This window comes from Colletotrichum navitas (assembly GCF_030913465.1).
Source record: "Colletotrichum navitas strain CBS 125086 chromosome Unknown LY79scaffold_27, whole genome shotgun sequence".
In the NCBI taxonomy this organism is placed as follows: domain Eukaryota; kingdom Fungi; phylum Ascomycota; class Sordariomycetes; order Glomerellales; family Glomerellaceae; genus Colletotrichum; species Colletotrichum navitas.
Window position 1 is genome coordinate 88930 of NW_026850573.1, and position 12006 is coordinate 100935.

Genomic DNA, 12006 nt, shown 5'->3' on the forward strand with positions numbered 1-12006 from the left:
GCAGGAATAGGCAAGATAATAATAATAATAACATGAATTTTGATAATTGTTTGATCTGGCTATAATCTAAACCGCAGCTGGCAATCAACGTTGTAGCTTCCGAGGATATGCCGTTCTCTATTCTGTCCGTGCTCGCCTTCGGCTGCCGCTCTGGAAATCCGTAATCTCATGATCTTCAGCCTCCAGCTCTTGGCGCCTCCTCCGAGGTATCATGTGTCCAGTTAAACGCCGTTCCGTGTTATGATACATATCTCCCTTCCTTATCACTCTCTTCCTTTCTTGACTCCCTGCCGCGCGATCGAAGCAGCCTGTATGCACCGTCGTGTCGTATCGTACAAAGTTGTCGGTCGTAGTGCTCAGAACAAGCAAAAATGCGAATCAAGTCAGATCGCTCTACTCCTGGCTGCGCAGCTTGACAGGCTTGACGGCGTGTCGAGCGCAGCGATTCGGGTGCTTCGGGGACTTGATATAACAAGTGTCGGCAGCTTCCTCGGCAGGCTTAGGACCGTACTTCTGGGTGATGGGGCAGTACTCGAGTTTGGACCCCATCCACTCGCGGATGTGACGGTGAAGCTCGCAGCGAGAGATCCCGCACTTGCGACAGTAGACCTGGCCCTTGACGCGCATGCGCTCGAGGGCGCTATCCTGGAAGGCTTCGGCGGGAGGAGCAGTGGACCCGTTGTAGATGAGGGGACCAGCGAACCGCCAGGCCCACTCGAGATCATTGGGTCCGCTGCGACGTGACGACAACGGCACAGAGCCGTGCATGCGGCGGTGGATGTTGTAGAAATGGCTGTTTGTCAAACCGAAGCAGGTGCTGTCAATGGGGTCGAGGTGGTCGAAAATGGCGTAGTGCAGCTCGGCGGGAAGGTCGAAGATGTCCATGCGAGCCGATGGTCTGTGAATGCGAGCCGGCGGCTCATAGTCCGTAACAGAGTAAGAACGACGCGGGGGCGGGAGAGGCGGCCGGCGGGCCACAGGTGCATGAGGAAGTTGCTTCATCTCTCCGATTGCGAGTTCGGACTGCTCAGGCACAGAAGCAATTGCGTGTCTCTCGATAGCTTCGTGCTGAGTCGCGAGGGGAGGTGCGGGATAAGGGGTATTGGCATTGGGGGCCGGGCTACCCTGGGCGGAAGTCATGACGGGAGAGTCAGTGATAGACCAGCCTCGACGGGGAGTGCGCCACCCTGCGCGCTTCTTGCTCAACTCATCGATCATGACCTGGCGTTCCTCGCGAGTCATCATCTTATTCTCCTGACGAGACGCGAGATTGGTCGCGAGGAGCAGACGAGCAACCGAGGCTACGTGGTCGGCTGAGTCCTGGGACTGCTGGACGTGCCCGTTCTGAGGGAGACCCGAAGAGAGTAGTTCAACCATCGTGAAAGGGGTAAGGGAGGAGTTTCCTGTGCAAGGGCGTTTGGTGTTTTGTCGGGTCGTTGAAGGCCCGAGCTGGACTATTATCCAACGATGCGTGTGTGAATTTGAGCGGGGTTGGAAGTCAGCCAACCACGTAGAGAACACAAGACGGTCTCGTGAGATGAGGAAGGGACAGCTCGTTCCCTAGGCGGATGGAATCACCAGCGTGTGCGGCTGGTGAGGGGGGAGGGGGACGATGCTACTGAGGTGGATGGTAGTTGTTTTGTTGTACAGAGAAGGGAACGACGTTCTCGATCCCGGCTTTGCGGATCACGATATATCGTTTCAAGTGACGTCGATGGTGCTGGTGGAAGGACCAATGTCGGATGCTAGTCTTCGTCTTTGAGGGTGGGCAAGCCTCAATAACAAGTTCATGAGGCGAGGAACAGCTCTTGGAGATGGGGCCAGGAGAGGTTCGTTGGGATATATAAGAGTACGTCAAAAGGCGAAGAAACAGTCTAAAGTGATGAGGGTCGATGAGGTAGTCTTAAGTGTCGATCGCGTGTGTTCTTTTCGAAGGAGGAGAAGAGACGGGAAGGCAGGGAAGAAGAAAAATCGGTGTGTGTTGGTGGTGTGATGGAGCCTGCGGGAAAGGCGATGTTCGGCCGTCCCCATCAAGTCACAGGTACAAGTTTTTGAGATGAGGTGGCAGGCCAGATTAGCGGTCTCACCACACGTAAAGGAGGGGGGTATGCTGCATGCCCACTGGGCCAAAAAGCCATGTCTACTACCTACGCCATAGTTGCCAAGCTGGGCCGTCTACACTACGGTTATTCCTTCCAGGTGCCTCCCCTGATAAGCTAACGGAGATGGGGCGAGGCACGAACGCTAGGTATCCCCGGCCTGAAGCGGCACTGCCTACGTAGAGGCGACTTTGGTGCATATGTAGGAAGGGTTACACCTTGTACAGTGCGTGTCATTGGGTTTGGTCCCTTGGTCTCTTGGTTTTTTCTTCCTTCATGTCATCGTTTCTCTCCCGTTGCTCCTTGCCCCCCCTCTACGTGTATTGGCGCCGAGGGACCTTGGCAAGAACAAATATGGAGAATTCGGTCATTTCGCATCCTCGCGCGAATCATGAAGCATGAACATCGCCAATAACATATCCGGAGACAATCGCAAGCAACAGGGGAACACTGGGGAAAGATGGAGATTGCTGACGATTCCTTGCCTCTTCTGTAACCCGCCTGGACGGAAGAAGGGGACCTAGGGACCAAGTTCCCGACTACCAACGAACTTTTCCTCGTATGAAAGGGTTCCTTCGTCCCTCCACTACCTACATCGTAGTGTACTCTGTACCTGAGACCAGTTGCTTTCGTCATGAGGCAAAGGGTAGCGTGGTCCTGGGCGCAGCGAACAGGGGCCAAGGCGAGCCACTGACAGAGGAGAGGAGCCCGAGCGGAGATTCTGTAATCGTTAGATTCCGAAGACACAACGCTCGGCGGCTCGGAAAAGCGAGCGAGACTCACCTCACCGCCCCTATGCCATTCCATTCCATACAATATCATCCTTCGCGGGGAAGTCGTCGAAACCCGAAGTACAAACACCCAACGATGAAAAGCCACGAAACCTCTCCTGGCGAACCGAACCTTTTGCTCCGGATCATGACCCCTCCCATCCACCCCTCGTCCCCCCTCCCCCGCTTGGCGCTGTATGTCTCGTTTCTTTTTGGATTGACCAACCAGCGGCCTCGTGTATGAAGCGCAACTTGTGAATATGGGGAACCGTTGGGCCGCATTGATCGGTCGTGATAGGTTGTGTGCCATTCCTCGTGCTTCTGGAACTGGCCAGACATTTGATGACATGCAACGTCGCGCATAGAAGCACACGAGCAACACCAACTAGCAATGCCAACTATCTGCCACACACAACTCGGTGGTCGACGGGCAGCACTCCGCATGTCCGATCACCACCAGGACCCCAGCTACAACGCAGCATGGAAGCCGTTATCCTCGGGCTGAGCTAGCTTCTCTCTTCATCCTATACATAGTAACTTCTCTGCAACTTGGCAGCCGCAGGCAGTACACTGTCAGTCACGCCGTAACCTGGTATCGACTGATACGCCAGTTATCGCACAAACACCAGTCGAAAACGGTAAACACCATGAACCGGCATCCCGTGATCATGAACCGGGCCAAGGTCCAGGGCACTTTCTTCGCACGTCTGCTTGGCAACCGCTGTAACACACCGGCAGGCCTCGCTGGGAGAAGTGGTCCCATGACCGCGGAGAACCGGCCCATCGAGGCTGTCGTCGTTGCACGGCAGTCATGGTGATCGGATCAGGATCATGAACACCACACGCTTGCTGCCGACTCTGGCCTGCTTCCTAAACCGCCTTCCTGCAGCGACCTTTTTGGCACCGAGAGCTTCAGTTCTGGCGGCAGTGAACGGGAAGCCAGACCGCCACCAGAAGCAGGGCAGCGATCGACGTCGTCATGGTGCTGTTCCTCCCGCAGATGCCACCCAAGATTTTGTGGGGCAGCGATCTAAGCTAAAGGGCGGTGGCGAACCTCTTCTCGATAATTCGAGCGAAATCTTACAGCGTCTCTGTACGTCTCGTTGAGTGTGCGTGTGTGCCTGTATCTCGTTCATGGGATAGTCTGCTTCCCTGCCCCAATAGCCGCCGGGGAAACTCCAATATCAGGAGGGGTTTTCTTAATTAGGTATCCCGAGGCAAATCAGATTACCACTTCTAAAAAGTACCTTGCTCTACGGATACGCTAGCTACTACGTACAAGTGTAGCATCATGATACTCCAAGGCGAGCGAGCCTTGGGGGGAAAACGTATGAATCGAATCGCGCAAGGACTACTCGTGCCAGGCGACCAAAGAGTCGAAACACCACCCGGTTCGCCGACCTGATCTGGCGTACCCCTCGTGGCACATCCCACGCACCATCCAGCCGCCTCGGCGCACGCCGGCTGGACGGTATGGAGTGTTGTGATGTGTGCGTAAGACGCGTACTCTCATGGTCCCTTTCTCGTCTTGCTCCTACGAGGATTCCGGCAAAGCTCAGCATCATCCTACCCTCAGCGATGCCGCACTCCGATACGAAAGTCAAAGAGACACGGAACCCCTTCCAACGGAGAGGCCCGTCACAGTCCCCATGGGAAGGGGAGAGCCATATGGACTGATTTGAAAGATTACGGCCGATTACAAACTTTGTCCCTTCTCCGAACAACGTTCACACAGTACACTCCCGAAAGCTTCCCACGTCGGCAAACCCTTCCCCCACCCCCATTTCCAGTCAGCCGCCGACACGTCGTCTTCGCCGAAGAGGGTGTATGACTCTGCATTCTATGAGGCCCGTCCGTCCCAGCGTTGGCATTGTGTCCCTTTCAGATGCCATCTTACCGAATCTAGCGTAGGAATCTGATTGCGAAGGCTTTGTTTCCCCCTTCACGTACGGCATCCCTTGCATCCATCCATCCATTCTTATCGTTTGACTCGTGTTGTTCCTTGGATTGGCTTCTCGTGCGACAATGGGTTCTCCCACCACTCGCACGTCAACGAGGGGCTCTCTGGTCGGCAAACGTCAAGCCACCAGATGCAAGTTTATCGCACAAGAGATCATCAGGGTCCACCGCCTATCTGGGATGGCCACCGCGAATGTCGCCACCGTTTATGTCATCAAATGGGGTGAGTGGGCGGGCAGAACGGCCCTGGTGGATGGCAAAAAAGAAAAAAAAAAAGGAAAGAAAACAGCTGTTCGTGGGGTCCGAGTGCTGGGCTTGATGTCGGTCTGCAGCGGAAAAGCCGCTTTTGATGCGGGGTGACGCTGAATTCAATTTACCTAGTGCTGGAAGCTTTAACATCCGACGTAAACGCAGCATGATACTGCAGTGGGTCGCCTCTAATAGAACGATTAGGGGGTTTAGCTGAAGACGCCTGATGATGGCATCTCCCTCGTCGCAGGGATATCGTTTCGAGCGGCGCAATGCGTTCTGGGTCACCCGACAACGGCTCGGCAACAAATAAACAATTCCTGCGGAAAAATAGGATTATTTGGACGACCTCGTGATATGACATTGTGGCTATCAAAACTCCGGCTATTTTGGTTTGAAGACAATGCAACTCAAACGCAAACAATAGACCTTAACACAATCATTTCGCCGTATGTACCTAGCCCCAAAAATTCACGATAGAGACAAGCCCCCCACCTTTTTGGTTTTGGCATGCCGCCGTCTCCCGGGTGCACACCTTCCCCCTGTATCATGGCTGCAAGGTCTGCTCCATTATACCCATTGCTGGGCGTTCCTCACGCCAACCCATTTGCCGTAGTGGTTTGGTACTTCGGCATGGGATGGGCGGTTGATAGCCGGCCGTTGGAGGAGAGCTGAGGGGGGCAGACTGCATACCTCCGCCTGCTAGTTTGATGGTCTGCTCGTTCGGTCTGTGACGAGTGTAGCTCGCTTCATCGACTCTTAAATGGCGACCCAGATGAGCATGATGACAACGTCCATGCCCTTGCCCTCGCCGCCGTCGTATTTGTAAGACCACATGCCGTCCTTCTTCTCGTCCCAGTAGGCTCCGGTGGCGGAGTGCATGCCACGGCGGCCGACGTGGGGCTTGCCGTCGGTGGCAGTCGCGGGGTCAGCGCTCGTGGAGACGGAGGGCTCCTCCGTAGAGGCGGCGGTTCCCTTGGACTTGTTGAGGGAAGAGGTAGGGACCAGGTGCTGGACGATGGTTGAGTTGCAAGCGAACTTGTAGGCGGGGGCAGAGCCGCCCTGGGGTGTGGACTCAGAGATGACCGCCTTCAGGACAGAGGACTGTTTGTGCGCCGCGGTCATTAGCTCTGGTGACTTATGCGGCCGATGTGACATAGAAACGTACGATGATCTGCGAGTTCCATCCCTCGGTCTTAGCGTGGTCGTAGAACTCGGCGGAACCGATTGCTGATTGGCAAGCCTGGTGGAGGGTGCCGAGTTAGTCATCGTTGCCTACTGAGGGTATTGCTGCGACCTCGTTCGCAGAGTCGCATGGTCAGGAGCTTACGTCGGTAGCAATCTGCTTGAGGCGGTTGAAGGCCACGGGCTAGGAAACAAGAGTCAGCAAGTGCAAGACAGAGATGAGGCAATGTGACGGGGAGGTGCGCGACATACGGGAGTAGCCGTCGTGGGAGCAGCGGCAGACATTGTGATTGTTGGATGTTTTTGTTTATGGGGGAGGGGGTAAACAGTCAGATGCTTGCGAAACCGAGATGCCGATAACTGAAGTTTGCTTTTCGTAAGTTCGTAGATATCGTGTGAGAAAAGACAGTGTGGAGGCGTGAAATGTGCTTGTGGGATGATCTTGGTGGTATGTCTACTGGAGAGAACTGAATGTGGTGTTGACAGTTTGGGACAAGACGAAGCTCTGTTGTGATGCCAGCCCCATTCGGCCGACTGGCGTCGCACCACGGGCCATGCTCAAGCCAGGTGCGCGGGGCAACGGGATCACGTGCCCTTGAAAAACAGTCTTCAGCGATAGCCACAGATTAGTCATCTTGCTTTCGCCCCTTATGGGGCATGTGTCTTTCAGAACGTGGCTTATCCAATTACCTCAAGGCCCGATGGCACGTGTGGTTTTTGGGAGCGGCTCGCGAGGAAGCGGCATGGGTTTCGAGTTGTGGCTGGTGGGGGGAGCTCCAGCCTTGCAGATTTAGCGTCACAAGTTTCTCTGATGAGCTTTACGCTGCAGGCTTTTGAGGGGCGGGCGGCCGCATCGGTAACGTACCAAACAAGCTTTGAAGCGGGTTCTCTCGGTTACAGTCTTGGAGCCTTTCCTCCACGTTCTTTTCTCACTGCCTGCATTCTTTTCAGCCATCCATCTTGATAGGCTCTCTGGTTTTTTATTTAAGCAGTTTCAGACGGCAGCTCTGCAACGAGAAGCAATTGACTTCGTTAACTCGTCATCCGTCCCCCTTGTGCAATAACCGTTGCGGTCCAACGCCCTGCCCTACACGAGTCCGAGCTTTGGAACGACGCTAGACAGCCTCCCCGTTCCATCGTTAACCTCGACCGACTTGGTTTCTACTGGCTTGCTGTTGGAAGCCCGCGATCAGATTTTACTTCCATAACCAACAGCCTAACAGCCCAACCGCTGTGTTTACCAATTTCACAGCCGAGTCTTGTTTTGGCTGCTAGTGACGCAATTGTTGCCATAAACAACAAGGACTTACGCTGCGACAACCCCGACGCGCGAGAAAGGAAAACATCTTCTGCCGGCAACCGAAACACGATAACTATACACACAGCGGTACAGAAGAAAGCAAACAGCTCGCCAAAATGTCTAGCCAGCCTCTCCTCCAGACCGCTCCCGGTATGATCACATCTCGATTGACTCCTCACTTGCCATACCTTCATACAAAACCTCACACTCCTCCCACAATCCCTCCCCCCCAACGAGGAGTGCGCAGACGCTGACTCTACCCGAACCCGACAGGCAAGCGCATCGCCCTGCCCACGCGCGTCGAGCCCAAGGTCTTCTTCGCCAACGAGCGCACCTTCCTTTCATGGCTCAACTTCACCGTCATCCTTGGCGCTCTCGCCATCGGCATGCTCAACTTTGGTGACCGCCCGGCGTTCATCAGCGCTTTCCTCTTCACCGGCGTCGCCATGCTCACCATGATATACGCCCTCGCAACGTACCACTGGCGTGCCAAATCCATTCGCGTCCGCGGCCAGGCCGGCTTCGACGACCGCTTCGGCCCTACCTTCCTGGCCATCATCCTGCTGTTGGCCGTTGTCGTCAACTTCGTTCTGCGCATAACATACTCGTCCAAGGAGGGCAAGCACTAAAGCGCCCAGCGTTATGGATACAGGCCGGTCTAGGTGACGACGAGGAGGGCGAGAGCGATGGCGGATCGGGAACGGCCGTCTACGCACTCACTCGTGCGAGATGATGCTGCCGGAGCCTCACCATCTGGATAAGCTGAAAAGGGAGGGGGACGTTGGAAAAGCGACACTTGTATGGTAACGAAATGGCGTGTCTGATTTGGAGTTACCCATGTTTTGTACGAGCGGATGTGACCAAGGAGGAGGATGTTGGATTGTGTACCAGGACGGTTAGGTAAAACGCATGCATGCATTGTGCTCATGGAGACTCATTCGGCCCCTGGGAGGATTGCATCAGTCCGAACACCAAGGCTGCCTAATTGTACAGCGAAAATCGATTCTTCTTATGGCATATGGGCTATTTCCGTCCGCCCTGATGGGTATCAACCTTGAAAACCTTTTCTTGTCCCAAACGCCTCTGACGCAGCCTGTTCAAAGTACCACCCAAACACGGGAACCAAGATGACCTCGAAGCCGAACGTCCCCCTTGCCTCGTTTTGCTAGACCCTGTCTTGGACTTGCCTGCAGCCTTCTCGCTCAGTACCGGGCCTCCGCTGTCTCTTACGATGTGGCGGAGCTCGTCGGGGCACCCTGGAGTTCGTTCGTCTGGGTGGTGACGCCGTCCTTGGCCCTCAACTCGGGAATGGGCGCGAGCGATAGGAAGACGCTCAGTGACTTGGCCGCGCGGCTGGCCGGCGGAGGCAGGACCGCCCTCTCGAACCGGCTCTCCATGACCTCGAAGTCGTCGTCGTCGTTGTCGTCGTCAGAGCCCCCCGCGACCTTGGCGGGGCCGCCGCCCAGCATGGTCTCCTCCACAACGTCGACTTTCGGCGGGAGCTCGCACATCTGGTTGTACTGGTACCACCGCCCGCCCTCGTCCTCCGCGACGATGCGCTTCACGAGCTCCGCTATGGTGATCATCTTGACGACGTCGCCCGGCCGCGCGTAGAGGAGCACGGCGCGCTTCCTCGGGTCGCCGTCGTCCTTGCGCAGGTGCCGCAGGAGCCAGTTCACCCGCTTCTGGATCTTTGTCGAGGAGATTGTGAAGGCGAGCAGGACGTCGTACTTGGGCCTCAGGCTGGCGAGGAGGGCGTCGTGCGCGGGCAGCGGTGTCGTGGGGCCGCTCGAGGACGCTCTGCTCTTTTTCGGTCCGGCGGACTCGGCTGTCGTCGAGGGTTTTCTCTTCTTGTTGCCCTGGGGCTGCTTGATTGGGGGTGGTTCAGCCATGGCCTGCGTCGCAGAGGCCTAGAACCATGGCAGGGCCGTTGCTGCTCGATGGCTTCGAGGGGGGGGGGGGGGGGGGGGGGGGGTGCAATGTGATGCGCGGGGCTGAATTGGAGCCGAGGTGGGAGATGCAAGACTGGCAAAGGTTTCTGTCGATGAAAATGTGCGGCGTGAATCTGGATCTCTCCGAAATCTTATCGGATAAGGAGCTCGGACCACCGCCGGATCTTCGGAGCCGGCATTTGGCCATCAACGGAGCGCAGATTTGATTGTCTTGATCCCGCATCGATCATGGATCGGATGATTCCTTCAATATCTAGTGCTATTTTATTGTTTGCATCATTGTTACCAGAAGTTTCACCGATGGAAAGGTCATAGAGTAAGTTACGGTCAGGCTTTCACTGTATGCCAACCCGTTCTGAGCCATCTCGACATCCAGCTCGTGACCAACCACGTGATGCTTAAAGCGGCAAGGCCTTTACTGGGGGTGAATCTGGCTTCGGGGAATCGCACACGAGCCAGCGTGCTCGCAACGCCGGACCTGGGGCTAGCTTCCCGCGGAAGCTGGAAAGGACCCACCAGACAGGCCGCCCATGCACCGAAGGGTCGTGGCTTTTCGACTTCACATGTTTAGCGTGGCCTGTGCGGCGGTCCGTCCGACTCATCCTCTGCTCCAGAAACGCCATTTTGTCTGAATCGCGGTACGTTTGATGCACGCACTGCTGTTTGCAGATTCACACCCGACATGGAGAAGGTCAAAACGGACCAGTCCTCCGCGATGTGCGTTTGTTCGCTTCCTGGAAGCGGGCGGAGGGCGAAAAGGCTGTCTTGGCGGGAAGGTGCAGCCAGAAAGGGCTGGTCGAGTATCCGTACAGGTAGACACTGAATCATGGTCAAAGTAGACATACCGTCGTCATACCACAGCTTCAGAGAGGGCCCGCGGTGGGGTTCCCCAAGATTTCCCATGTTAGGTAGTTGGGCTACAAGACCTGTGCACTACACTAGTCGCAGCAGTCCGTTTCGCCCAGAAAGTGCCATCCGGCTCCCGGGATGAGGCCCGGAGGAACGTCGACAGTGCCGCTCAGGGCAGGGATTGGCAACTTGGCTGTCATCGGGTGACCTTGGCTGTTGAGTCGGGGTTAGAGGGGTATTTCGATATTGGTCCGCTGAGCTTCGCAAGCACGGCAGCGGCGGGAAGGGGGATCGGTTTTCATCGCAGACTCGAGCGCAGAACTGCAGATGGGAAATCGACAAGCTATGGCACCTTGCTAGCAGCGCTCAGGTCTGAAACCAGAAAGGACTAAAGGCTGGCTTGGTATGTCGGGGTGGCGTGGCGCATCTCAAGCGGCCCATCCATGTCCTTCTGCATGGCGCACCCACCTCATCCTCGCGCGAGGCCGGCCTGCCTTTGAGGCCGCACAGCTCTTGAAGGCGCTCAAGTTACGAGGCCTCGGACCCTCTCTCTCAGCAAACTAAAAAGAAATGTTCGTTGTGATGCACCAAGGGTTCAGCTGTGAGGTGAAGAGGAGGGCGGAAGCCCGAGAAGGAAACAGTACAGAAGCAGAAGAGAGCATAATGGCACATGGCCTTTCCCTGCTTATCAGGGTCCAGCTTCCATGTCATCCCAGGTCTTGTCGCGCACTCGCTCGTCGGCGTCAGGTTTGGGGCTAGGGACGGCTTAGCCCTCCGCCATGGCTACCTAGTAGTACTCAGCAGGTATTGAGATGCCGACGAAGTCAGGTCTTTCGTGGAGAATGGGCGCGGTTTTCGAGCTCGGCCGGAATGACGAGTCATCGATCCAGACGGATGAGATGGGGGGGAGGCTACGGCAAGGTACGTGGAGAAGACAGACGAAATTTGTTGTTGCATGTTTTGCATTTGTCGCCAGAGGCGTGGCCTCCCAGTGCTGTTGTTGGTCAATAAACATTGAGAGACGGCTGGAGCAGTCGGGAATCTCCAGGAAGCATTATCATGCGTGTGTTGCCCAGACGGCGATGGCAGGAACATTAATCATGCACGACGGGAGGGGGGAGAGGAGGTATGGAAGGCATCCGAAGGCCGGCAATGCGCTGGAGATGTCAGCGTTCCATACCCGTTCCCCGACTCAGCGGAACGAGGGGGGACATTCTTTCCCACGCCTCTAGGTACCTTTTAGCTCGTGCAGCACACGCCCCAAGGTACCTACTGAGGTAGCTTGGTCAAGCATCTACCAAGGTAGGTACCTGTTTATCTCAACAACTTCCCCGACTTCTGCTCCTGCACACTAAAGATAGGCGTGGGTTGTCATCGGTAGGCCGGTCCCAAGAACAAGCAAGATACATTAAACGAAGCTCTTGCAAACAAAAACACACAACAGTCAGTCATGTTAGAGCGGCGCAAACATGTCGTTCGTTCGTTGCAGGACAGAAAATGCGGTTCTTCTTTTCCCCTTCTTTCTTTTTGCAACGAAATCTCCCGTCTCCCCTCCCGTCTTTCCCGTTTCCTTTCTTTCTGGTCCATCATCCTTGCGCTCTCCTCCTATCTCAGCCTCCACGATCACCACGCAATAGGGGGTT

General features: G+C 55.8%; 4 protein-coding genes across 4 annotated transcripts; all 4 read right to left on the reverse strand.

Annotated features, from left to right (window-relative positions):
* Positions 1-393: 393 nt before the first annotated feature.
* Positions 394-1377, reverse strand: LY79DRAFT_514856 (F-box domain-containing protein; the record flags this gene model as incomplete). Its single annotated transcript, XM_060554665.1, has 1 exon — positions 394-1377. One exon carries the CDS (start codon positions 1375-1377, stop codon positions 394-396), a length of 984 nt encoding a protein of 327 aa, XP_060414438.1.
* A 666-nt stretch (positions 1378-2043) lies between these two features.
* LY79DRAFT_552781 (uncharacterized protein) lies at positions 2044-3029 on the reverse strand. Its single transcript, XM_060557735.1, has 2 exons — positions 2883-3029; positions 2044-2820 (listed from the first exon to the last, which is right to left on the reverse strand). The coding sequence occupies exons 1-2, from the start codon at positions 2909-2911 to the stop codon at positions 2379-2381; spliced, it is 471 nt and encodes a 156-aa protein (XP_060414439.1). The 5' UTR covers positions 2912-3029; the 3' UTR covers positions 2044-2378.
* A 2807-nt stretch (positions 3030-5836) lies between these two features.
* LY79DRAFT_589990 (tctex-1 family protein) lies at positions 5837-8010 on the reverse strand (the record flags this gene model as incomplete). The annotated part of the gene is made up of 4 exons (XM_060561087.1): positions 5837-6181; positions 6246-6320; positions 6408-6446; positions 7999-8010. 4 exons carry the CDS (start codon positions 8008-8010, stop codon positions 5837-5839), a joined length of 471 nt encoding a protein of 156 aa, XP_060414440.1.
* A 778-nt stretch (positions 8011-8788) lies between these two features.
* LY79DRAFT_669467 (uncharacterized protein) lies at positions 8789-9454 on the reverse strand (the record flags this gene model as incomplete). The annotated part of the gene is made up of 1 exon (XM_060563644.1): positions 8789-9454. One exon carries the CDS (start codon positions 9452-9454, stop codon positions 8789-8791), a length of 666 nt encoding a protein of 221 aa, XP_060414441.1.
* Positions 9455-12006: the final 2552 nt, after the last annotated feature.

What these genes read in the sequence shown, in the direction of transcription:
- LY79DRAFT_552781 (XM_060557735.1), bottom strand. Translation starts at nt 2,911, where the DNA reads ATGGAATGGAATGGCATAGGGGCGGTGAG. An exon ending in AATGGCATAGGGGCGGTGAG is followed by an intron (nt 2,821 to 2,882) that starts GTGAGTCTCGCT and finishes TAACGATTACAG; the next exon opens with AATCTCCGCTCGGGCTCCTC.